Genomic DNA, 27,193 nt, shown 5'->3' on the forward strand with positions numbered 1-27,193 from the left:
GGCTTCGTTGGAAGTCAGATCTACAAGAAGCAAACTTCGGCATCTTACCAGGAGTCCGTAAAGTCGCCCTGTCATGGATTTGTCCAGCCCCGTCTTCGCAGTTGAATCCGCGCCATCTTGCTTTGAATCAGAGTGGGAGGAGCTATTGCCGACGCAGGAAGAAGGAAGGATCATGACGTAACTACGTAGTGCGTAAGGCACGTTAGTGCAACACTTGAAAGTCTGACTCTGTTATCGGAGTGATGAAGGAGCAGACCGGCTCCACATCTCCCCTCTGTCAGTTTCACAGGTTATTAATGTGGGTGATGAAGGCACCACCTTCTGATGCTCATTACAGTAATATTAACACACTAATGCTCAGAAGTTAGCTAAACAATAATAAGACCCCAACTTAATGAAGCCTGAGCTCATTATGTTCTGTAACCTACAGTTTTTGAGTCAGCGTATCACCTGCTAAAGCACAATGAATAATCAAAGGTGTGTAAAACATTTCTGTTCAATATCAACAGTAGTTTATTCATTTATTTATTTCAATTTGCCATGGTGAGTATTACAATTTGACTGCCACAAACCTCATTTCATCTCTGGATAATATTTGGAGCCTGACAGCAAATGAACAAATGCCACATTTGGAAAAATCAGGCAGTGTTCTCTGAAGTGTTTTCTTTCATTTGTAGTTCTTCAAAAGTCATGGAAGGCACAAAACTCTCCCAGTCAATGTTAGATTATCTCGTTTTACTAAAAAAAAAAAAAAAAGTACAAGCTTGTGTTCATTAAGACTTTAAGATGAACATGAACTATGATGTGGTGCATTTTGACAGTGAGTGAAGACATTTTAAAACACATAATAAATAACACATAATGAACTCAGCAAACAGAAATAAAAACACAGCTACCTTTTTACAAACTTTTTATTCGTGTTATGCATTTAGTTTCCAAAAAGAATGATTCATTTCCATCGATGAGACAGTTTTACAGTGATTGGGCTCCACATAGAGTATATGACATGCAGTTAAGGAAAAAATAGCATAAGAACTCATATTTTACATTCTTAACCTCTGCACCCTGAAATTATTTTCACCCTGAATTAAAAAGAAAGACCCTCTTGATTCAACTGTAGTAATGGTAATAATCCATTCTCTCTTTCAGCTGTTTGTCCCTTTTTAATCACATTTTGTTGTCACCTGTTTATAAAACCACAGTCAAGTCCAGCCCTCCACACGGGGTCTCCAGCTGTTTCAGCGGACAGTGGAGAGCTAATGCAGCGACCAGGACGAGGTCACATCATCAGCAAACATCACCAATTGTGTTGGTTGGCACGAATGGCCAAACTAAAGGGACTGCTGCCAGGTACTGAACCCCGGTCACTATGATGAAGGTGATTTTCTACTTAACGGCTTAGAGGGCAAAAATACAGGTAGTTGACTCCTTAGATGCCATAACCATTGTTAGCGTAACATTTCAACGTATTCTAGTGCAAATGCCAAAAAAGACTGGAATGTATTCAGAGAGTTTCTCTTCACGGTAACAGTTGTGCTCACAGCTAACGAGAGTTCACCAAAACCTCGACTTCCACTGGAGGGAACATAAACGTGGCGATAAGACGAGATTCTGAACGTGGCATTCAGCGAGCAAGATACGTTAGCTTTCACCGTGGGATTGACTGGCAGGAATCAGCAGGGCAGTTACAACAATATTCGTAAGGGTACGTAAAAATGTTAGAAAGACAAATGTTATGACATCGTTACAGTGTTTAAGAAAAGTCCAGCCTCGTTCAGAGTCGGATGCACGCTGACCTTTCAAGGAAAGTTTGTGTTCTACGTGTGATCTCCCTTTTAGTCGCTCATTGCATTTCTTAAAGTCACATCTAAGAAGTAAACATTTATGGCACGTCGTTTGCACGCTGCCAGGATAAATGACTTTGTGTTTACACGTTGTAATATCAAATATCAGCAAACCTCATGGAGAATCTTTGCCTTTTGGGCGGAGGGTGAGCTGTGGTTTGAATGGCAGTTCTAAGCCTGTTTCTTATTCTCTGAATGGTGTTTCTGGGCTCCTGACAACAGAAGATGCTTTGATAATCCAGTTTTTCAGTTGTTCAGTCTTCAGACTGAGGCTCCCCTAAAACCATCCCATCAAGCCTTTGAGCTGAGACGTTTTAGAGCAAAACCAGCCTGGATTCGATGCAGTTGTTAAATGTCTTTGAGGCTTTTCATGTTAAAATCTACACTTGTAGTCTTCATCGCTCGCATTCACCCACTTCTTCTTCTGTGTTAGGAAAATATACAGTTTATATATTCCATGTAAAATGATACTTATTGTTTATAACCCCCTTCTTAAAGGGACGACTCGTTTCTTTTACACTATTGTCTATCAGCTCAAGCATTTATCTAAACCGAAAAGCCACCGTGGCTCCACAAACACAGTTTTCCACACGTAAGTATCTCATGCAACCAGAATGAATTAAAACAACAACACTTCACACCAGGACAAGCACGGATGCGACAGATGAGTTAGCACTAACCTCACATACAGATGACATGGTAATAGCCCTTTTTAAAGGCAGTTCACATGCTGTGACGCCTGGAGACGAGTCCCGCTGAGACACTATTTTACATACAGAGGATGTATGGCTGTAGTTTCCATGAATGGCCCATGAATTAAGCCTAGTCCAGGATTTATGCTCCCTTTTTCCAATCCTCCCAGGAGATACAAGGCTTGAATAAACTTAATCCACGTGCTGTAGGTGAAACTGGCCTGGCACCCAGCAGGAGGAACCCCTGTGTTAATGGAATAAATCTAATAAATCAAGACGATTCTCCTCAGACAGCTCGCACAAAGCACACGCACTAAAATCCATCTCCAATTCTGCACTGCAACCATTTCAGTCCATGTGGCTGACGCTCATACATGGCTGGTTAGTTTATGACAAAGAGCTAAGCGACTGCATTAAAATAAATCTCTGCAGGTTGGTCTCTCATACAGAGACATGACAGTTTGCATGATGTTTACATTGAAATCAAGAGTGAGTTTTTAGCACTACACCTAGGTTATCAAAAAAGATCCTTTACAGTATTTCAAATTGCACGTCCCCCAATTTTCTTTTTAAAAGCCTTCCTTTAATCTCAGAGTTGATGTCTTAAGGTCGCCATCACGTCACGTCAGATCACTTTTGTCCAGCAGATCAGTTTGAAGCAGTGTTTGAGTACTACTACTACTGCTGAAACTACTACAAACTAATACTGCAGAACAAGGACGCAGCTTGGGGGTTTTGTTAGCGACGCTCTCAGCTTTGTGTGAATAACAAAGCTCCCGTGTGATCGAGACCTTAAGCTCCACCAAACCTCAGACAACAAAGAACATCGAACACTCCACACGCCATCGCACAGCCCATCTTTCTGGATCCAATGCACAGGTTCTGTTGCCTGGAGACTCCTACAGAAACAGGACTATTTTTTTGTCTTTTGACATTTGGTGTGTTCTCTTGTCTACCAAACATTTGCATGCTCAACATTTGAAAGGAATGTGTTAAGTATTTTTTTTTTTTTTTTTTTTTTTCGACATAGCACAACTAGGGAGCCGCCCCAGCTTCTGCCTGTGCACAAAGTAGTTGAAAGACACATTTACGTAGTATAAACCAGGACTATATGAATCAACAACATGGTCTCACATCACAGACATGTAGAAAGACACACACATATAAACACACACACTTACAGTACACATGTAGTACACTGAGACAGTTCCAACAATGGCTTCTTTTTTCTACGTACATTTTCTTTGCGTATACATTAGTATACATCTTTAAAGATAGAGAATGGTGAGGATTTACAAACAGATATGCAAATATCTTTTTCTAATTTTACAGAAAACAAAAATGAGACACTTAACTTTCAATGCTGAAATATTCTCTTTTTATCATTTTAAGTAATTATTGCGATCTAAACAATATGGCTTTGTCTAGTGAAAAGTCCTATCTGAGCAAGAAAATGAAAAAAAGGAAAATGTTTATGACAAATTCATCATAATCCTTAATGTTAAATTACAAACTCATGGAACAATGTATTAATCATACATCGTCGCATAGCTAACCACTGAAAAGCCACCGGATCATTTAAGAATAACCAACATGCTTTGTTTTACTGATAAATGTCCATATAGTTAGGTAGTTTCACTAAATAGAGATTTCCATCTACAGAACATCTACTTAAATGCTATTTGACAAATCACTATGATATTTCGTTGGATTAAGAGATGCAGGATGCAGAATATACTCAGCTCTACGTGAGCTTTCAGGCAGTGAGATGCGACACCTCACAAACCAGTTTTCTCAGTGTACAGTTAAATGATCTAGTGTTATTCAGCCATGGAATACTTTTGGAAAATAGGAGGAAATAGGAGAGTATCATTTTAGTTTAGTGGTGGTCTTTGGGATGCATGCACACGCTGAACAGGCGGCGGTGTTTCCCCTGCGGGACTCGCACGAACAATAAAAACCAGGTTCGGCATGCACGTCTTGGTTTCGGCAGCGACAAAAGAAATAGTAAGGTCTCACCAGCATTTCTTTGGTCTAGATGTTGATGAACGTCCATCATGGTGAACTTACGAACTAAAAGATGAGTGGAAAGTTAGCTCAGTTAGCTTAGCTTTCAGTTGCATGAAAATAAACTGGCAGCACATTCACAAAAAGTAATAAAGTAAGTGAGTAAAAAAACATCGCCTTGGCGTCTGCATTCATGTGTGAAGAAGAAAAAATACAATAAATATCAATAAATAGTTTAAATTAAGAGCCACTTAATAGCAATCGGTTAATCAAGTGCTTCATGTAGAACCCACCTTTAACCAATCGTAGATGTTATGACAGGAAATGACGACATGTACAGTACCGGCTACCCCCACTGTTTCCAAGTGGTCAATGCTTTGATTGTCTGTGGGACCACACGACCGAAAATCATGATGGTTTTGGAAATCTGTCCTTTCTGAACAAGACAGCAGTAATTTCATTTGGAAACTGGGATTCAAGCAAAGTGACATGAGGATAAATAAAATCTATATCAAGATTTTGATTGAAAAATCATATGCTGACATGAATTTTTGACACTTCCGGGATCTTAAATTTGACTTTTCCAGCAGCTAGCTGACAGGCTTAGAAAGTCTTTTTTTGTAATGGTTGGATTATGTTTTTAAACAGTTTTGTGAACTTTTAGACCTTCGTAACTTGGTCTTGGATTTCCAGAAGTGAAACCCAAAAATATGCCCAATAGCCTTCAAATATCTGATTATCTGATTCCAGAAGAGCCCGGCGTTGTATCTTTGAACGTGTGCCTACATGCTACCAACAACTGTACACCTGTTTGACTGAAAATGAAACCCTCATGTACAATTCCTCTGCTGGAGGAGATGATATGAAGGCACATGTCCTAAAAACTCAAATGCTGTTTTTTTTTTCTTCAATATAAAGACCTACACCAGGTTCATAAAAGTAGAAAACACCCACTGAAGTAAACACAACATGCTCCATCTACTGGAAAACATGGTGGCAGTGCCAGTTGAAAGACCACAGAAGCAAAAGGACGGAAATGCCCGCTGCTCTTCTTTAAAGGAATACTGTTCCCCATTGGTCACCACTGTCTGGCAACAGATGATGGTCGACCAATCAAAGTGTCTGATCTTAATCTGTGTAAAAATAACAACAGCGAAAAGGACAAAAAGGTACTAATCGTAAGAAATGTGCTAAGTGGCAGTTGAAAGGTTGTACAGCAATTGTGGCAAATAAAAAGGGGGAGAATGACGCAATCGTCGAGGAGTAGAAAAGAACCAAGTAAAAGATTTCTAGAAAGGCAGTGTGTAGCCTCTAACAGTTTGGCAAGAACCCCCACCCCCCCACCCGAATCCGTTTTGCTCCCAACAGCTTCTACATGTCCCGAATCTACACTGAAACCCTGCCTGCGAACACCCGAACCGATCCCCCAGTCTGTCCTGAAGTTCACTCAACCCTTTCCACCCCGACACACAGATCCCCGCCTCCCTCCGCCCCGCAGCCTAGCCCAGGCCAGACTGGACCCCGAATTTAGGGTTCGTTTGATTTGTTTTCTTTTTTGTTTTTACTTCTTGAACATGTCCTGTAGAGGTCCCGGCAGAAACTTGAGGACGGTGTCGAGGATGCTCTCCTCGTCCTCTTCATCGTCGTCTCCGCACCCCCGCGGGATGGCCTTCTTCGGGCGTGTCAGTGACCCCTCGCAGGCCTGCTCCATGGCCGCTTTCTCCTCCGCCTCTTTCTCCTCCTTCTTCTTCAGCCCATACTGAACAGGGAGAGGACGAGAGGTGAGATGACGGCAAAGAAAATTAGGGTGAATGAGAATAAGAGATAAAGGAGAGGAACTCAATAGAGCTGCAGGGTCATATAATAATCCGAAATCTGTTTCGGAGGCTTTTCACTGGGAAAATAATGAAATTCTTTGGAAAACAGCAGCTTCCTGTGAGATTTTTCCATGAAAATATTGTACAATTATGAAATACTATATACATGCAAAATGATGGCTATTAGAAGCTTGAGTAGAAAAGTATAAGATAATAATCACCAAGTTTGTGAAAATGTAGTTTTCAGGCTGGCAGAATATCACATCATGACAAGAATGACAACAAACACAGCAGCTAGCATCTGGCATAAACTGGGATGCAACACCCAGCACTGGTCAGACCAGAGGACAGTTTTCTACCTTGTCCCTGATGGTCTGCCGTACTTTTTCCCTCTCCGCCTCCATGCGGGCATGTTTGGCCTTTCTCTCCTCCTCTTGTTGCCTCAGTGCCTCCTGCCGCTCCTCCTCCTTCTTGGCCGCGTCCGGGTCCTTCTCCTCCTCCCCACCCAGCATCTTACCCATGTCTTTGGTGGCGCCTGGACAGAAAAAGGACGCAGATATTGGAGGTAAACATGACAATAACTTCAGAGGGAAATACTAAATATCTGTACATCTTTGCCATCAAAACAGTCCCAGCTGCATTTCTTGCTGCTTGAGGAGGAACATCTGCTTCAATGTTCCACTAAGATTTAGAAACCTGAAGGTAAACGTCAACCATCAACAGCTGTTTAAAACAAAATTCATAAGATCTATATGACTAAAAACACGGCAATATGCCACATGCACGGTGACGCCCACGTCAATCTGTCACATTCAACTCTGCAAACAGCGTGCGTTTGCAGTTCTGAGGATTATGTAGCGACAGGGTTCCCTGAGGATCCTCGAGGCGTCTTGGAAAACTGGGTGGAAGACGAGGAGCCAGCTGGAGGAGCTTCAAAGAACCGCTGAGACAGAGGAAGACATGTTCTTCCATCTGGTGTCGGCCATCTGTCGGCGCCACCTGTACCTCTTCATCCAGGTATTCACCCCCACTTTGAAATGCTCCTGATTTACTGATCATAGATTAATGGACGTGGGATACATACTATACAGTGTTAACTACACCGAGTTTAACATTATGACCCTGGATTTGGAGGAAAATCTGTTGAATCGCTTTATGTCACATGACAGGAAGAGGGCGCTGTTCTTCCACAGCAGACAGAGGTTAGCACAGCGAATACAAGGAAGCACTAACAGAAAAGTCATTAGGGAGGTGATGTGTGTTATCTGGACTAGTGATGAAATAATTGCTCAGTCTCAGAAAATCAACCTACTGTAATTTTTGTAATCAATTTAAAGTCGTGAAGGCAAAAGCTCGACAGATTCTCTTGGTGCAGCTTTTAAAATAAGAAAATATTCTACTTTTTGTTGAACAAAATAATTCAAAACTGATTGAGATTTCACCTTTGAATCTGGAGAATGTGATTTTGTATATTAGTGGACTGATTAATAAAATTGGTGGGTTTATTGGTGAGTATAGCTCGTGGTTTCATGGTCTTGTGTCATACAGGAAGTTTTTAAAAAAAGTCAATTTTCTTCAAAAATATCAATAACTCTTTCCACTCCTTTAAAATACATGTGTGTTTGTCACGTATGTCATAGAGCAGGCTGACCGGACGTTTCGGGGTTTAATGCCTTGCACAAAGGCGCCTCTGGCTCCCTCACTTCCATCTGGACTTCCGCTCCTAAAACAGACTCGCCTCTTTATCTGTGACAGAAGCTGCTTTCCAGACGTGAAAGCGACTCCCTCTGGCCTATCGATATTGCTGCTGTTACCTCCGTCTGATCGATAGTAAATACAGGACCACCTTAGCGTGTATGAATTATGGATTGTCCAGCAGAGAGAAAACTTCATCTGGGTATTGATCTGCCTCTGAGGCGCTGGTGGGAGGACAGCCTGGCTGGCGGCCTGGTTTGCCATCTAGCACCTTTCTTTAGCCAGAGCCAGAAAAGGGCTGAATAAGAGTCACCAGTGAGGAGACTATTTGAGGAAAGGCAAGGACATGAACAATGGAGAGCTGTGTATTTTCAGCTCTGTATCCCAAAAACATAAATAAATCTTGGAAAACAGAAGTAAGCCACTGGCTGTGTGGCTTCTTGACAGCATTTAGATTGAGCCATCAGTGCTTCAGTGGATCACTGAATGTGATCGACCGCCAATGAGCTGGAATTGATAGCGATCTATAATAATCAACGCTAAAGACAGACTTCTCTTTGGTCTCAAAATTTTAGCAGACACAATGCTAACATTAGCATTCAGTCTGATCATGTGGAGCTGATGTAAAACGCCGTCCTTACAGAGAAAAACCTTCAACCTGACAGTTAAACTGTTCAATGCATCTGATTCAGCCTGTGTTTTTTCTAGGATGGTGAGGTCGTGTTGAGAGTTTCTCTGCTGACTTCAGAGTGGAGGCTTCAGTTTGAGACTGAAAGTTACTTCTGGAGGAAGGTCATTAAACATTAATGGTTCCATCATTGCGAGTGATTACCAGCCCTATCAACCCTCATAGATATATTGTGGTCATTTAGTATTATGTGGCAATAAAAACCTGAATTACTGCCTCTTTAAGGAGCCATAAGGGGTCATTTCTGAGGGACCTGAGTAAATTACTCAGAAGAAATGTGGCTTTAAGGACTGTGTGGTTCCCTCTTGTGCTGGTGAACCCAGGGGTGGCGGGTTCTGCTGCTCTGCGGCAGACTCATACAGTGGTCCTAATTGCCCTGCAGCGCTGTGTGGTGGCAGCAAACCTGAGGATGACAAATTAGCACTCAGCTGGTGGGAGGGGGTGGGCGGCGAAATGTTCCCCTGGACTCGCTGGGGAGTCGGGTTAAGGTCAGACTGTCCGCTGTGTGTGCTTCATTGTGTTAAAACCCTCAAACACACACCATATGTACTGGAGCTGCTGTATGTATGTGTGTGTGTGTGTGTGTGTGTGTGTGTGTGTCTGTGCTGGAAACACTCACATACAGTACATGTGAGCATACGCAGTTTGTTAGAATCAATAATGATAATTCATCGTCGGGTTGTTTTTCAGGAGGTCCATGAACTGAGTCCTTTTCCCTTTACTGCTCGTGTCTTTTAATAGCTTAAAAGAAAACGATAAAATGTTATAAACCTAAAATGAATCATTAACTAAACAAAGCCGCCTCATTCATTTGAAGCAGTATGAGGGAAGAGGGGCTCGGCCGAAAGGTATAAGCTGGAGTCTGTACCCAGTTAGAGTTCGACCGTGAAGCGAAGCTGGTGATCCAGAGGAGGACAAGCTGCAGATGGGACAGTCGTTATTACTCCCCTCTCTGGAGAGGAGGAGCGTTTTCTCTTTGACCCCTCACATGTTCATCCCTCCCCCTCCACTGTCCTTCTTCTATGTCCTCTACTGTTCCCTCCCCTGTTTTTTTTTTTTATGTTTTCCTTCATTGAAGTGTTATTTCAAGATGAAGTTTGATGAGGTAGTCTTCCTCCTCTTTTTTCCACTCCCCTCCATTCGTTTACTCCTTTCTGTTCCATCGCGTCTCCTCTTTTCAAGCAGAATTTCTTTCCACCTTTCAATCCTGCAGCGAGGACTCATCTATCCCTCCTCTCCCCATTCCTTTGCTTCCTCTCCGCCTCCCTCCTCCACCTCCTCCAACAACAGTCCATTAGAGGCCAGCTCACACATTTTCACTTCAGACAAAGGTGGGCAATTCAAGGAAAAGTGCTCAAACGGCCTCTGTGCTCTTATTGCGCATTCAATTGCTCATTACTTGGCTCAGTGTTTTCATGGGCCACAGGGGTTTTAATGCACAACAGCTCCAAATTTAAAGAGGCGGATATACAGCTCGGCTCCTTCAGCACTTCACCTGATGCCCAAACAAACAGTCAAACAGTGGGCAGCGCAGAGCGTGTGGGTAAGACCTGATTACTTCAGCTGAAGCTGATAAAGGAATGAAGTGTATAACTGTCTGTGCTGTATGTGGAGGAATAATAGCAGTGAGTGAAACTTATGATTACACCTGACTGAGAAATTTCAGGCTGAATAGCTTTTGAAAAGAAAAGTTAGAGTATATCCGCTGGAACTTGATTAATGTTTGTGCTACATTTCCTGCAGGATGTGACCATTACACCGAGCACACACACTTCTGGTACTGAAAGCTGGATTTATCCATGTATTAAGGCCTTGTTTTCTGTCTTCCTTCGAGTGATATTTCATTCTAGAAACTCTGCATAATCTGAATTTTGGATTATCGACACATTCTCGGTAGACATTAGCACCGGTGGAAGACATGCCCAGAGCCTTTCCAAAAATTAAAGTGGTAATCCCACTGTGGAAACATAAATAATGTAAATTTAAGTACAAAATACAGAATTCAAATGAGAACTTGAGTTGTTTGGTACTTTCCAACACCAGAAATGACTTCCACGTGATGATATCTGTGTTCATAGCTGAGCTGTTTGCTTGTATTTGGATGAAATGTGGCTTTATTGCTTGTGGACAAAAAGAAAAATTTGCTGACATTGCATTGCTGGAAGAAAGCGTGAACACTCAACCACGAGTACCAAAAGGTTCAATAAACTGTATCGTGACGAGCTGAGCCCACAGAGTGAAGACGGCGTCTCTTCAACCAGAAGATGTCCTATAGTATTTATCTGAAAGTGCAAACTGGGCTTTAACATATCTGGTTTTGCAGCCTGGAAGGCTGATTTCTGCTGTCTGGTGAGCCGGAAGAGAAGTGATGGAGAAAGATTCAAAACGAGATAAAGAGTAAGCGAGAGCAAGATATAAACAGAAAGAAATGCAGGAAAAGGGTTGCCAGTAAAGGCCTCAACGGAAATTATGATGGATTACACAAAGAACTGAATGGAAGTTGCAAATCTGCAAACTGCAAAACTATTTTTGTTTGCTTGAGTTTTGGGCAGAAGGAAACTGGAGAGAAACTGTGACAGAAATTCATTTGTCAAATCCATTAAATTATGCTGCTGTGACATTTGCAGCTGGAGTTGATCTGTTGTCCAAAGCCTCCAAGAAATGTTTCCGTGTTTTTAAGAAGGTGCTAATGCATGAGCATCAGCTCACACCTCACAACAATGCAAAGTTCATTTTCTTCTTCTTCTTTTAATTTATGTCAGAGCTGTTTCGACCTTTTGTCCACACTGAGAAGAACTTTTCAGAAATTATTTCTGGAATTTGGAAAGTTTTGTATGATGATTTTTATACTGTGCATAACAATTCTGTGCTTTTTTCCAATTTGAAGCCACCTGCTGACAGGAGCTGGGTCAACCAATCAGCTTGCTTCATTCGTAAATCCACATGATGCGTTGTTGGGATTTGGCCGTGTTCGTGTTGGCTCCCCTGTGAGCCTCTGCATGCTAACGTTAGCTTAACTACCTTAGTGTACACCCACAGAAACAGACTGTATTCTTCATCCGTTTGTACGTTTATATTTCTGTTTATTATTTGGCAACACCCACTAGTGGCCATAATCCTGTTTCTCTGTGATGAACCATGATTCCAGGCTCAGCGTGCACAGAAGACCAAAACAGAGAGACAAAGACGGTGTTTCAAACTTATACAACAAATGTAAAGAAAAAGTGTAAAGGCAGAGACAGAAAGTTGAAAAATGGCAGCGAACACGAGGACGGTAAGGAGGAGAAAACCAGACAGAGAGACAAAGCATGGATCATTGACTCCCCCTCCAGCCGGTCAGATGGATGGCAGTGCTGCTGGGTAATTTGTTAGGGGTGGAGGGGTTTGAAAAATGGAGCTCATTTAAATAACGGATGACCTCCATCGCCAAATTACGCCCTCATAAGTCACATGATTGCGCGGACTGGTGGAAAAATCTGCCACATCGATCAGATGTTTTGGAGGCAAGCAGGGCGGATTACATCACCGGGTGGTGTTCTGCTGAAGTGCTGGTGAGCACCATAGACTGTGTTTCTGTGTGGAGTCTGGTCAAATAATCAAGCCGCCTGTAGCTTCCTGTTATTGCACCGTCCTCGTCTGCTCATCCCGCCTGCACAGGAAATGAAACAGCCAGCTCGACCTGCCTGGTCAGGAGCGGTTCACACTTATCTTTCACAGATTATCGGAACACTATCTTTTATATGAGCTGCTTTATGAGAAAAGATTCACGTGTTTGATATCCTGGCCGAGGCAGGAAGCAAAATCAGTTTTTATGGCACCTTTTTGGAGACAAGCCATGAGACTCAGCGGTCGCATCTAATCACTTACGTTATGAATTTCAAACACCTACACGAGAGGCATCTTTCATCTTATGCTTTCTTGCTCGTGCAGTGCAGTAGGGTTGCAAAGGACGAAAGTGATTGTCTAAAAGGAAGCTTTGTGTCATAGTAAACATGTACACATACACGCTTGGTAGTATTTAACATGCATAAGAGTCTTCTCACTTCTCTCCACAATTTGCTTCCAGAACTTCCGTCCTGTTGTTCATGATATTTTTGTCGTTGCAGCAGGTTTAGAAAGGTGAGAAAGTTTCAGTTCGAACTGTGGTGGCACCAAAAATAAACACACAAAACAAACACACAAATAACAGATCTGTAATCAGTATTTTAAAGATTCTGCAAGAGATTTTGAGCAGAACTACAAACGACCTTCCACTTATTTGATTTGTTCAGTGATTCTGATTCAGACACGTCTGATGCTGTGCTCAATCACAGCACTTTTAGCCGTTTGTAGAGACAGTCGACCAATCAAAGCTCGTCGGCAGAATTAGAACGGGTTCAGCTACCTCTTAAAGGTGTTTACCTGCTGACACTGCATCAGTCTCAAAGTACAGCTGTGGATGACAGGATGACCAGAGCTTTTGAGTTATTTGAGATCAAAGTGTCGGACCGACAGACAAATAGAGAAACGTGTCTAAAGTCATTTTCTTAGCAACAAACTTTAACACAGTTAAGTCTTGATGCCTTTAAAATGACGGCGTCTCCACTGAGAGGTCTGGTCCATGGATCCACCTCGCCGTCCTGGACTGATTAATCTAACACAACTTGGAAACTCTGATGAATCCGATTTCTAATTAAACAAGCAGTAAATACAATCTGTGGCCTGCAGCTGAAATCTATACCTCAGTCTGGACCAATGAAATGTTTAGGAGGTGTCTAACATCTAATGACATTAGCGAGGCCTGGCCTGAGAGTGTGTGTCAGCCTAAATTAGATAAAAGTTTGAGTGCAGCTATATTGGACAGAGTGGATGGCTTTGTGCATTTATGTGTCTTCATCCTGGTTTAGCAGTATGTGTTTGTTTGTGTCTGACTGCTGGTGTCTAAATGAAATTTGACTGTGTGTTCATTTATTAAATCCACTGCTGTCAGACCAAAAACCTCAAGATATATAAAACAAAATACATCAAGAAATTCGGGTAGAAAGATTATTAAGATTATTCGTGACATCATTGTCCATGCAGATAAAACTGTCGGAGGGCCTCAGTTTAGCCTCTCAGGCTGTGCACAGCTTCTCTTACTCTTTATCATCAGATTCTATTTTTTGAGAAAACTTGAAGTTTTAAAGGCAGCTTTGGTCCAGGTTTATACTTTGCATAAAAAACCATATTGTGCCTTCATCCGAATGTTTTTTGACCTACGCCGATGCCTTTGCATCATTTAAGACCAGGATAACTCAACAAAAAGACCTTTTAAAGATATAAAAAACAGTTCTGTTTATTTAATGGGATCATGACTTCTGGAAAAAAATCCCATAAATTTCTGCAAGTAATTTACTAGAAAGAACTACGTACTATTTACTGAACTGGTACACCTCCAGTGAATCCATCTGAATTAATTACTGGTGAATGCAGAGCCTTTTGGTCAGTACACAGCAGGTCAGCTGAATATATCAAAATGTAAAATGTGTTGACAGCAGAACATATAATTATCACAGAAGCGGAATAAAGTTTTTAAAAATTAACAAATAATGATTGAATATATAAAGGGTTGGGAAAATGCTCTGGGCTTTCAAATATTTACTTGGTTTAAAATTATTTTTTTTACTAGGTTTTTTCTATTTTCCCCTTTTAAAATTATAGACCTTAAAGAAAACACAGAAAATAAATAAAATTATTTTTGGCTGGTGTAAAATCAATTTGGTTGATCCCCTCAAGTCATTTCTATGCATGAGGAAAGCTGCAGGGTCGTTGTTTGAATGATGTCCTGACACACCCACCGAAGCACAGCACTCCCATTGGCTGGAGTGCACTTCATCTCGAAATGGTCCCGTTCCCCCGGGACAAAAACAGAAACCTCATCTGTGTGAGTGTGTTTGTGTGTGGTTGTGCATTCATGGACGTCCAGCTGCGCCCCAATGAAATAAATGCCAGACTGTTCCACGAGAAAAGGTCACGGCACAAGACAGCACCTCTACAGGAGGCAAATTACAACACTTCAGTCTGGGATGGATGGACAGAGGGGGTGGATGGAGGGACGGATGGAGGGTTGTAAGTTGTTATAGGGTAGCCTGTAACATGCAAAGAAGGACGGGTGGAGGAAGAGAAAGAGAAAAGAGAAGGTTGGTTCAGCTCTGCCGAAAAATGAATGGAAGCTATGGGACGAAGGGATGGAAGAGGAGGGGGATACTTGTGTTAAGAAAAATGCTGACCTACTCTGAGCGCTCAGGGCAGGAATGACAAAAGGCTGGATGGAAGGAATGGGAATTGAATGGAGAAAGATGGAGGAGAGTAAATTGCAAAATGCCTGTGGGAGAGACTGGATGAGTGAACTTAAAGTTCAAAGTATCTTCATCGTCCTTTGCAGGGAAATTGGTTTGCAGCCAGGCTCCTACAAAAGCATGCAAAACACCTACAGACTGGTGGACAACCGGTAAACAACAGGACAGAGTGGGTCAGTCAAAGGTCGTTCAATGCTCACGTCAAACTACAAGGAAACGACCTGCAGACGGCAGTTTAATGGTGTCTGCTGTTAAACGTGAGAGGCAGCAGAGACGACGGAAACCTTAAAACACCGACCTGAGGGGAACAGTTCAAACCCCGTCTGAAGGGGGTGATCGAGGCACTCAAGAGGGGAAGTAACCTCCTGAACACCTGCTTGTTTTAAAAATCTGCAGGCCGATGAGCTCGACTCTTCACTGAAATCTCATCGGCCACTTTGCTGAGGCCACGAGCCTGTTTTAAAGAAAACATGTTGACACTCACACACTCATTCAAGAATCCAGTTTAAAGAGATGAATTAGCTTTTCTGCTAATAAACGTGGATGGATAGTGTTAAGAGCCAATCAGGGAAATCGCTCAATCCCAGGCCACCAGAAAGCTCAGAGGAAGAGAAAGAGGAATGAATGGATGAAGATAGAGATGGACGAAGTGATGGAGCTCAGTTTTGTCAGCAAACCGGGACCTGACAGATCCAGACAAATCATCAGGACTTGGGTCGGGATCTAGCCTAAAGTCTCGGGCCAGGTTTGATTATTTTCCAGTGTAATTTATCAGTATTGCTGGCATCCATGTGTGTCAAGTGTTGCAAATAGATAACTGATGCCCTGTGGGAAAAGGCAAAGAGATGCAGCGTAGCTAACATGCTGGATTAGCTTAGCAACCTAGCGGTCAGCAACGGATGAAAAACGGAGCTTTTCAGTTCACAGTTGGCACCTGGTCTTAAAGATGCCGGCTGGGTTCAGGTCTTAGGTTTAAGACCGCGCATAACTCTGTGTTGGAGTGTTTTTGCTACATTAGCTATAAGATAATATCACACTGCTTGTTGTTGTGCGACAGCTCAGAAATGGACCGATTTCAAGAACTTCTGTGATTCTCTTCTGGACCTTCTCTTGTTCCTCTCTGTGCGATCACAAAGTCTGTTTTTGCAGCTCAGAAGAAACACAAAGATGTTGCTCATGTTCAGACAATTTCCACCCGTGCACTGCACAGCAGAGGAATCATGTCTGCGTGAGCCACTTTATTTTGATACATGACTGAAGGAGCAGTGCCCCCTATGGCCCAATAGCTATCTAAACCACAAATTCCTAAAGTAAGGATGCAGTTTAATGCATTTTTTAAAACAAGACAAGATCCAAAGGGGATCAAGGGACAGTCAGGCCCAATACAAAACACCCCCGAGGAGAGTTAAACCCCAATGTGAACAGATCCAAGTAGAGAGGGAACAGCAACCCCCAAACCCAATTAGTGTGGAGGCAATTTGGCCCCAGTCCAACATGGGTCTGGGTTTTTGACATCACAGCACCACAGTTCCAGAAGAAAGCTATCAAGCAGCAATACTAGCAAGCTGTCTTGAAGGAAAGGAAGAAGAATTGAGGTAAAGAGACAGAAATCTACGGGAGAGAGATTTCAGTGAGCAAAGAGAGCACGGGAATAAAGCATGGAAGAATTGATGAGGGGGGGTGTGAGATGGACGGGGGGGGGGGGTGGATGTAAACGAGTGATGGGGATGAGAGAGCGTTGGGAGGAAGACGAGAGAGGGCAGGCTGAGCTGTAAAGGAATAAATCTCATTTCATTCTGGCTGGTGGTCAGTGAGCTGATGAAAGTAGATGAGAGGGTTGATTTAAGGAGACGTTGACCTCTGGCCCCTGGGGGCCCCTCATTTACAAGAAAATTCACAAAGTCGTTTTTATGTCATGTTATCTTAGTGAGGGAGCCCGACCTCAATGCACAAGTCACCTGCAATGGAAATGAAAACCAGGGGCGGGGCTATTGCCTGGTCAAAATGGATTCCATCATCCTGATGAATATTCTCTCTAACAGAGTTAAAACACGAGTACTTTACTAATATAGTTCACCACAGTAAACGATCATAACATGACTGTTTGTCTCATGCACAGTCAAGACTGATATTGTTCTTATTTCTGTGTGTTCTGTACAGTCATTTTTAGTGATTCTGTAGTTCTAGAAATATACTGTTTGGTGGGGCGGTGTGGTAGTTCATCAGAAAAGTCCATCAGCCCTGTCTCTCAACATTAGGAGGCATGTTTGCATTGTGGGACGCAGGAGGTGAAGTAGACCGGTCTAATGCATACTGGAGATTTTTGCAGAATCAGTGCGACATCGAGGTATTTTTGTTTGTATACTGCATGTTTCATTTTGGCCAAATCAGGATGTACTGCTAATGATGGTGAAAGATGAAAAATCAGAGATTGGATTCATTCTGTGAGGACGATCAATGACTTCTGATATCATTTCATCAACAGTTAAGCAGCTTAATGGCTGTTGATCTCGTTGGCTCAGCTGCCAACATGAAACTCAGCAGAGAGAAACTTTGAAATGTTGCTTTAGATTTGGTTGCTGATGTTTCCAGGAGGAGGTTCTGGAGTCTGAGATAAACTCTCAAACCATCTCGTTTCCACACGATGGTGAAACTTTGCCAAAGCGCTGACGGGTGCACACGGGCGGCAGGCAACAGTTGAGCACTTACCACCTAAAGCTTGTTTCATTACAAAATCCATGTTTCCTGCTGATTCGTCTGGTTGTTCTTCTCAAAACCAAAGAGAGCTGAGCATGTAGCCACCAAGCCTGGGATCTCTGGGCGTCTTGATCCGTCTCACTTTCCCCTTCAGTCGTCAGTGACTCTCTTCAGGACCTGAGAGAAGAAGAAGAAGAAATCATTAACAAACAACCCTGGAACCTTAGTTTTGAATACATATAGTAGTTAAAAAGTTTACACTTTCATCTCCAGTTGATCATTAAAGACACTAAATACAACAATGGATCTCCAATAAACAGGTATTGGACATCGTGAGACAGCAGATCACGTTAATGTTAACACAACAGACAATTGGATCTTTTTAACACGCTCCAACCGTGTGACAGGAATCCGTTCTGGGAAGCACATAAATCAATACTGAGGCCATTTGCTCCAAGTTCCTTATCTGTTTGTAACTCAATACCAACGGAACCGTCATCTTCTATGGCTGACTGCTCATGAATATTTAAAGGTAAATTAAACGATGTGGTTATTTTCAATCCATCAAACTCATGTATGACAAACAACCGGCACGCAGGCAGGCGGAGAAAATCGGCTTAGATCCGCACACGCTATTGTACATAACAACACGCACGAGCACCGTACGTAATGGAAACACCAAAATATAGTCACATCGACGAAGGCCAGCCAGCACAGGTGGACCTTCCAAATGAGGGAGGACAGAGCATAAATAAACAGTCAAAAAGCTTAAAGCCTGTTGTTGGTTTTGACACTGTTTTGAAGGCCGTGGTTGAGCCTGCTGCTCATTGGCTTATCCTGAATATGATGTCCTCCATTGTGTCCCTGCACACTCCCACTGTTGCCCCTGTATCTGTTTGATGAACTGCTCTTCTGCACCAGTGTCACCCAAGATGAAATCCTCCACATTTATTGCACCTGGCGAACCAGAACGCCATTTCCATTTCGAAGCAGATCCCTCCCGCTCCCCTCGCCGAGCGCTCGCTGTCATTTCGCCACGCCGATATTTGCCGGAGCTGAATGGAGCCGGGATGAGATGGGATGGGACGGCAGATTGAGCTGCACAGCTTATTCTGGGAGGCAACGGGGGAGGCGAGGCCGAGCGGGACGGCAATCCATTTGTAACTGTGACCGAGCGCTTGAGGGGATGAAGGGCCTCATTTCAATACGCGCACGCACACGAAGGATTTCATTAACAGGCACCCAAATATCTGCTGCTACACAACACGAGGAACACAAACGCTACACGCTTAAGCTTGTGTGACGAGAGCAGGTTGTGCAAGCGTACATGAATGTGTGTTAATGTGTTTGCATACAAAACATTTAAATGTGTGTGTCAGTGTGAGCAGAGTGTCTTTAACTGAGTTTATGTATAACTGGACTCATTTTAGAGATTAAATCAGTAATTATGAAACATTAACATGAAGATTGTTCACGTTTAGAGCCAGAGATCGATGAACGAGTGACGCACGGTTTGACAGATGTGAAACATGAAGTTTTTTCTTTAACTCTTTAAAAGTGTTGAATAACAAGCAAACATCCTGTTTTTTCTGCTGACAAAAGAAAGCAAAACAGTTCAACCTTGTTCGCGGTTCACTTTTGAATCTTTTCATTAATTACAGACTTTATGAGCTGAATCCACATTTTTGGAAACTAAATAAAATCAGATGTGAGCTTTTGCTCAGCGAGGTCAGAGGTCACGTCCAATCACAGTTCAGCTGTTATGTTTCCTTTTTTTAACACTTGATGGAGCTGAATGAAGGACACAATGTGAGACTGACGTCCTTCTTCTTCATTCTCATCGTGATGTTGGGTTCCTGTTCAGTTTTTCTTATTTAGCATTAAAAAACATGGTTTTATTTTACGTTATTTGACTTTACTGTGTTTGTTGGTGCTTCCTGTTTTGCAGCCGTGGCTCCGTTTGGAGTCAACATTTTAATTTTGTTCAGTCGTACATTCATACATCACAGCACTGTAGAGGGAGGCAGGCAGCATATATTATACTCTGTGTGTGTGTGTGTGTGTGTGTGTGTGTGTGTGTGTGGCCTCTGGTGTTTGTGGTCTGGCAGCAGAACATTTCTCTTATCGTTACAGAAGCAGACTCAAGGACACACTAATGGAATAAAGGAAAGATGCTGCTGTCAGACAAGGACATCTAGAAGAAAAGGACACACACGGACACACACGGACGGACACACACACACACACACACACACACACACACACATCCTAACCTTGACATTAAAGTCATAATTGGTGAAAATAAAGGATGAGTGATGCAGCCTGTGTGAAACCTTTCTGTCGCTGTGACGTGTTTTCTGTTTCTGTTCTGTTTGAGATGAACTGAAGAAGAACTTCAGCTGTTTTGTTTTTCAAAATGCTGAAGATTTCATTGATTTCATTGATTTTTCTCAGCATCTCTTCAGTTTCCTCTGACCTCAGTTTCTTTCTCCTTATCACTGGTTTCTGTTTTTGTCTCTCAATGACTCCTGTTATCTCTCTATCTTCTCTCTCTTGTTTGTCTTCTTCTTCTCTCTTTTTATTGCCGTTTTCTCTCCCTCTCAGTCTCCCTTTCCAACAACAACCCCCCCCCCATCTGCATCGTTTCATGACTTAATCAATTCCTTTTTCTCGGACACGCACGCTCACGGTTCTGCCTTCACTGATGATACGTTTTCTTTGTGTCTTATGTTTGAAGGTTCAGAGGAAACGGGTGTGACTCTCCAACACGACACAACCAGGGCGGCACAGTCTTAGGAAAGCCTTCATCGCGGTGTTATCGTGTGAAGAGGAGCGGCGTGGCTCTACCTGCCTCCGTTTACGTCCTCGTCAGAAACCAGAGGCCTGAACGGCAGCTCGTTATGTAAGAGCTTATCGGTGGGCGTCGGGCTGGAAGCTGAAGCGTCTCTCCAGCAGGCTGAACTTCTCCGTTCTGGTGATAGTGGAGGGGCTTTAAAACCTTACATAACCCTCCCTTTCACACAGGGCCAAATGTACCATACAGTCACTGACGACAGCACCCAGGGGCAACCCCCCCCAACCCCGCCTCCCCCCATGTCCCATCCCCCATCCCCCAACCATTTTCCCTCCATCCTCCACCAGCCTTTCTTCTTCTTCTTCTTCTTCTTCTCCCTCTTCTTTTAATTTCATAATCCAGGCGCTGGCAGCGGTGCGTGACGTGGGATAATGTTATCAGGGCCGGGCAGAATGGCGCACTGATCCTATCCAGTTAATTGGAAGTTGTTTCCGAGTTTCACGGCCGGAGACGGGGATGGGAGCGGCTCGGGAAGGCGAACATGAGTTTGTGAACGCGGCGTGCTTATGACAGGCGAAGGAAACGTGTTAAAGGGAGAAGAAAAACGAGAGAAAAGCTTTAAATGTGTGTGATTTCAGTTCAAAGATGACAGGTCCATTACAGGAGACACACGCTGGATCCTCACGGCCTTTTTAATGATGGAAAAAACAACATGTTGCTGTTGTCACGCAAAAACTCCTTATTCCAGTTCTGCTGATTCTCATTTTTAGCTTTAAAGAGCTAAAACTAAAACCAAAACATGTCTCTCAATACTTTCTGATGAAGCATTCAGCTGCAGATTTACTGAAGATGAAAACCTTTAAAAACATCTCACAAATATAAGACTTTTTAAAAACGAACCAGTAATTCACGAAAACAGATGGTCGTACCAAAGAAACAGGAGGAAATAGTGCTTTTGTTGGGGACTACTTTCAGGGGCGGATTAATCCATGTTTGGTGCTGTAGTGAGTGTTTGTGGCAGCAGGACAGTGTGTGTGTGTGTGTGTGTGTGTGTGTGTGAGTCAGAATCAACTACAGTGTGTGTGTGTGTGTGTGTGTGTGTGTGTGTGTGTTCATGGTAATGAAGGAACAGCCAGAGCTACAGTGAGGCTCACTGATGAGTTTTTAATAGTTTCTGGATAACAATGGAGCTCTGTGGCACAGAGGAAGAGGATCTATCAGGCTCAGTGATACACACAGCGCCTGTCGATAGACTCAGTGTTGGTTTGGGATTTTTAACAAGAAGACAATATTAAAGTAGAAAAGACCCGACCTTTAAAGCAACAATTCATTGATATCACTCTCACGTCTGTCCAGTAAATATAAGGCCAGCAGTCTGGAAGCTTAGCTTAGCATAAAGGCTGGAAACAGTGGGAAACAGCTAGCCTAGCTCAGTCCAAAGGCAACAAAATCCACCTAACGGCATCTTTCAAGCTCTCTAATGGACACATTAAACTTTGTTTATTTAGCAGGTGATTTTCTCAAACTAAAAACATTGAAAAATGGTCAGCTGAAATGAAATTTACTGCAAAGTTTAGAAACGTCAGTCTGGTTCATTAAGAAGATTCAGTGTCCTTATTAAAGTCTGCCATGAGTTCATAACTGCAGATGATATTAACCATCCACGTTTCATTCATCGGGTCCAAAACCACTGTGGAGATACGAGGTTTTTAACCGCACAGTGTTCATTCATCTTGCATTAACAGTGGTAGTGGTTGCAGCCGTCCCACATCCTGCATCCTGGCTGCATTAGCGGTGGAAAACATCATTGTTTAACCGCCCAAATGTATGTACGTCTACAGTGAGGAATCCAGCTCGGATCTGACAAGAAACACAGCTCAAGTCTGAATTCTACCTGACTGATATTCAACTTTTTGACAGCCAAAATGTTTCCGAGAAGTTTTACCTCCATTTCAACCCCAGAAAGCTGGTCCAGCTTCTGGTTCCTGCCCCCCACAGAGATCACATGACGCTTTACAAAACAGACAGTGAACATCTAACGAGCGCTCGGAGAGAAGAGAGAAAGTCTTTCCACAAAATACATCACAGGTGAAATGTCCTGTCCCCTGTAACCAGCTTCAAGGACGGATGTTCAAAACCAAAAGTCATTTGTAGTGGACACACACACACACACACACACACACACACACACACACACACACACACACACACACACACACACTCTACCCACAGCTAGCCTTTCACCCTGTGTTTGATGAGCTGAGCCTTGGGACACTTGACTGGACCTGAATGGGAAAATCAATACAGAGATGTGGACGAATGGGCCGTGATGGATCCCTGACAGCAGCTGCTTTCACACCAGGGTAGACCGACTCCACCAACCAGGACTCTCCGCCCTCATCCGTCAGCAGGCTGCGAACGCACGACTGTGCTTCATGAGACTATATAAGACTACAGGATTGACAATATCTTTGCCATACGAATGCCTAAATGCATCCTGACTTGCTGTCATGACAGAAGTCGAACAAAGTCAAATTTTCACTTTGGTCCTTGACTGTGACTGAACTACCTACATTACACTCCACAGCTCAGGTCAGTAAATACAGCACACAGTAAACAAAGTGGACAAACAAGTGTTTTCTTTTGTTTATCCTGAAGAAAAGACTGCGCTTCACTGCAGAAAACAACCTTCATGTTGCAGAAAATCACCATTTTGGAGACGTTGGTGAATGAATTAATGATGAGCTGCTAACGCCGGGGACCCGCTCTCAGACCTGCCGGGCGGCGACTTCACCGCCAGAGACATCATTTATTCATGTGACTTCGTGGTGATAAATTATTCCCTCAGCACTGACTGGAAGGCAGAGGAGGGAAACATGACTCCATTTCATTTTTCTTCTTTAAAAGTGGCCGACCCGCCTCGGATGTTAGAGGGGCTTCTGTGAGCGTCTGTTACACTGAGGAAGTTAATTCTAACTTGCATATTTTATATTTTAATAATGCTTAATGTGGTTAATTAGAGCACTGACTTCCTGCAGGTCAGACATTGAAATATTACAGCGTTTCTTCACATGCCGTTCTATTTCTGCTTTGGGTCTGTGTGATTCAGGATTCGGTCGAGACAGCCGTCCTGAGGATGAAGAATTGTTATGAACAGCAGTTTGTGACTAAATTAATGGCTGATTATATAACAAACTCATTTATGAAGTGATTATGTGGCCACACAAAGGTCCTTTTTCTTTGGTGTTCTTCCTCCTTTGTCTGCTTGTTTGCTGGGTCGTTTGTTTATTTCTCGCACTTTTTGTTGTGCCTTTTGGCGTTTGGTTGGTTCGGTCTTGTATCTCAGCGCTCAGGATCGGTGGAGGACTCTTGGGGGGATGCAGGGGGTGGATGCTTGCGTTCACTTAGTTTTCGAATGTTTCTGCTTCTGTTTGGCTTTGTGCTTCAGACAGAAAAGGCAAAGCTAAAGAATAATTATGCAAAGTAATTTTAATTTAAGCAAATGTTCAGAGACTGGCGTTGGTGTGATCGCCGCTTTAACAAGCCAACTGCTACTGAGACAGACTGCGCCACTCCTCCACCCACCCACTACGGCTGGTTTGCAAATGTGTGCACGGTTGGAGGCGAGAACAAATAAGTAGTATTTCATTAGTCTGTTGTTTGAAGCTGCATTTAGGTGTCACGGTAAAGGCAGGAAATTCAAACCTCCTAAAATAATATTTATGTAGATTTTTGAGGTTGATACAAACATCAGACATGTGTGATCGTTCTGCAGGTTTACACTCACCGCTGGCATGAAGACGACAGAAAGAGACTGAATAGAAACAGTGTTGGTGTTTATTCGCGCTCTCTGTTGTCTTCCTCTCTCCATCTGTTTCTGCCTCTCTTCCTCCGCTTTGTTTCACGCTGCCAACATCTTTTCCTCTTCTATTGTCTCTGACTCTCTTTCTGTGTCGAGTCTCTGCCTCCTTGTTTCAGGCTCAGGTTAAAATGTGTTGTTTTTTTGCTTGTTTTTAGAAAATAATACTTTTAGGAGTCACTAATGAACAGAAAGAAGCCGATTTGATGGTAGATGATGCTGATTCTGGAGCAGAGAGGGTTTATCACATAAAGGCAGGCAGACAGTGAGGCAGACATGCAGAGGCAGGTTTTCTGGTTGCAGCTGAAGCTCACTGGAAGCAGTGTGTTGGATATTATGTAATTAATGGAGCAATTAGCCGCTACAGTACGGCGCGCTCGCTCAGCCATCTGTTCAGATGACAAACAACGAAATCGATACGGCGCCGAGTCCCAACGCTCAGCCGCTGTTCAGTCTGTCAACCATTAAACAAACCATTCAGAGTCAATCTGAGGAGCCCCTGAAAAACAACCGAGGGATTCATTTATGTAAACTGAGCCGTTTTTTAACCTTTACCTGTTTTTTATCTCCTTCACCTGAGCCTGCTTCCACTGCCTGTGTTTACCTTGGTGGGTTATAACGCTGTTAGAGTGACATGCGGGTGTCTTTTTGACAGATTAACCAGGTTATCACAGTGAAATTGAGGCTCAGCTTGCAGTAAACATAACCAGATTAGCAGATGCGGTTATCTGCATTTTAAATGACTGAGGCATGTTTCTGACTCTGACTGACGTGACGTGATAAACAGGTTTGAAACACATTTTCAGGCCAAAGCAGCTTTCACGTCACATTTAAAACTGCAAATAACCGCAGTTAATGTCTTAATTTCTCACTCCAACACTCAAAAACACAACAATGCAACGACCAACACATCATGTTAAGGCAGTTTAGCTGCTCACTGTTGGTGGCATCTGATAAGCTTTTAAACTGGACTTCCTGGATCACATTTCATGTTTCATGTTTTTGTGTGAACGCCCTCGTAGGACAGATGGTGGGTCAATCACAGCATGCAGCTTCAGCTCAGTCCACATCGGTTTATTTTAACTATGAAGCTTATCTTTCCTTCACTTTCAATAGTTACTTGTGGACTATAGATCATTCTGGGAGACACTGACAAATGAGCTATTTTGTTGCTTTTGAAAAATCTGCAGATGGAGGGAGCCACAGCGACGACCGTGGAGCCAGCATGGCACAAAGATGATGTATGTGTTTGACATTTTTGCAGTGTAATGTGGAGGCGGCGCCTTCACTCATAAATCAGGCCTTAATCTCTGTAGCATTCAGCAGGAAAATAAATCAAATATTCCTACAAACAAGACGTGTAACTTCATCTTCATCATTCAGCTGATTTAAACACAATCATTCTGGATGATGGCGGCGATGCATGAGGTGCATTTTTCTCTCGCAGGTAATCCCAGCAGGTACATCTGAGGTATGTACAATCAACATAAATCACACGGTGAGCTAACATTTGGCTGAAGTTCAATAATTACACAACAAACCTACGTCATAGCAGGCAGAAACATCTTGAAGCACGTACGCTCTTTGGCAGTTCTCAAAAGGCATATTTGAAGTCGACGAGGCACATTCAGAGGAAGTAAAACTAACAGCAACACTTCATCCCAAAATGACTAATGGAGTGTTTCTGAACAGATGAGTGAACGTCCTCGGCCCTTAGCAGGGGTGTGATTTGCATGAAATATGTAAAAGCAGAAGAGACGAACAAATAAACAAACAAACAGACATTCAGGGAACAAAAACAACCAGAGAAAAGGCGAGTGCCGATGAAGTGGAATCAAACAGCTGGTGACATTTTCAGAGTGAACCATTCAGCCCAAAGACAAAAGAACCAAAAAGACAAAAGATCCTCCGACGCTGCCGACACGTTCGCCTCTGACAGACACTCAGATGCTGCTCGTTTGCTGACATTTAATTATCTGCTGATATTTTACTACTTGCATTGATCCAGAATGTCATTCATCCATCCATCCATCCGCTCATCCATGCGGTTTTCAACCATTCACTCACCAATCACTGTTGATTTCTTTTGCCCTTTTCTGTCGCCCTCGTTCATCTGCCACTCGAAAAATTTATGGATCCATCAATTCTCCCAATGAGGAGGAAGTATTCTGAACCTTTACTGCAGTAAAAGTACTAACACTACACAGTAAGATTACTCTCTCACAAATAAAAGTCTTGCATTGAAAATGTTACTAAAGTAAAAGTATGTAAGTATATTTCAGAAAATCTACTTCTAGTATTCAAAGTAAGAGTACCGAATGCAGTAAAGTGTCCCCTGTGACTGTTGGAGTTGGCTGAGGTGGAGTTATAGCTGAAATAGTAGTAGAAACGCACAATAATGATAAAGCCAATATCAGAGTATGTGCACAAATGTACAACAGAGACAGAATGAGACCCGTGAGATCAATTTCTAAAAAAAACACATGATTATAAAATAAAAAATATGAACAGATTCCCGGCATTGGCATGAAGGTTCAGCATCATTGGCCCCAAGCGGCTCGCTGTACTCCCTGCAGTGTTGGTGTGACCGAAAACAATCACTTACGTCTTGTTATCGCTTGACTGGAGGCAGTTTTTTGCCACCCAGCATTTCACATCCGGGAGGCAATTAAGGATGGATGTGACAGAGTTGGAATTCCCCAGATTCAACAGAAGATATATTTACATGTCAGCAAAAGAGACATAACGTTAGTGAAGACGGAGCCTAAAGGGAGCCAATAAAA

At 42.9% G+C, this 27,193-nt stretch overlaps 1 protein-coding gene across 1 annotated transcript in view; it reads right to left on the bottom strand.

Annotated features, from left to right (window-relative positions):
- Nucleotides 1–895: 895 nt before the first annotated feature.
- Nucleotides 896–27,193, bottom strand: part of LOC143325368 (complexin-2) — a 41,988-nt gene continuing 15,690 nt past the window's right edge. The window contains exons 2-4 of the mRNA XM_076738370.1: nt 17,770–17,934; nt 6,720–6,895; nt 896–6,302 (exon numbers count right to left, since the gene is read on the bottom strand). Coding sequence (XP_076594485.1) covers nt 6,105–6,302; nt 6,720–6,895; nt 17,770–17,800 — 405 coding nt within the window. The 5' untranslated portion in view covers nt 17,801–17,934 and the 3' untranslated portion in view covers nt 896–6,104. The remainder of the gene's footprint in view (nt 6,303–6,719; nt 6,896–17,769; nt 17,935–27,193) is intronic.

This window comes from Chaetodon auriga, chromosome 9, assembly GCF_051107435.1.
Source record: "Chaetodon auriga isolate fChaAug3 chromosome 9, fChaAug3.hap1, whole genome shotgun sequence".
Lineage (NCBI taxonomy): Eukaryota > Metazoa > Chordata > Actinopteri > Chaetodontiformes > Chaetodontidae > Chaetodon > Chaetodon auriga.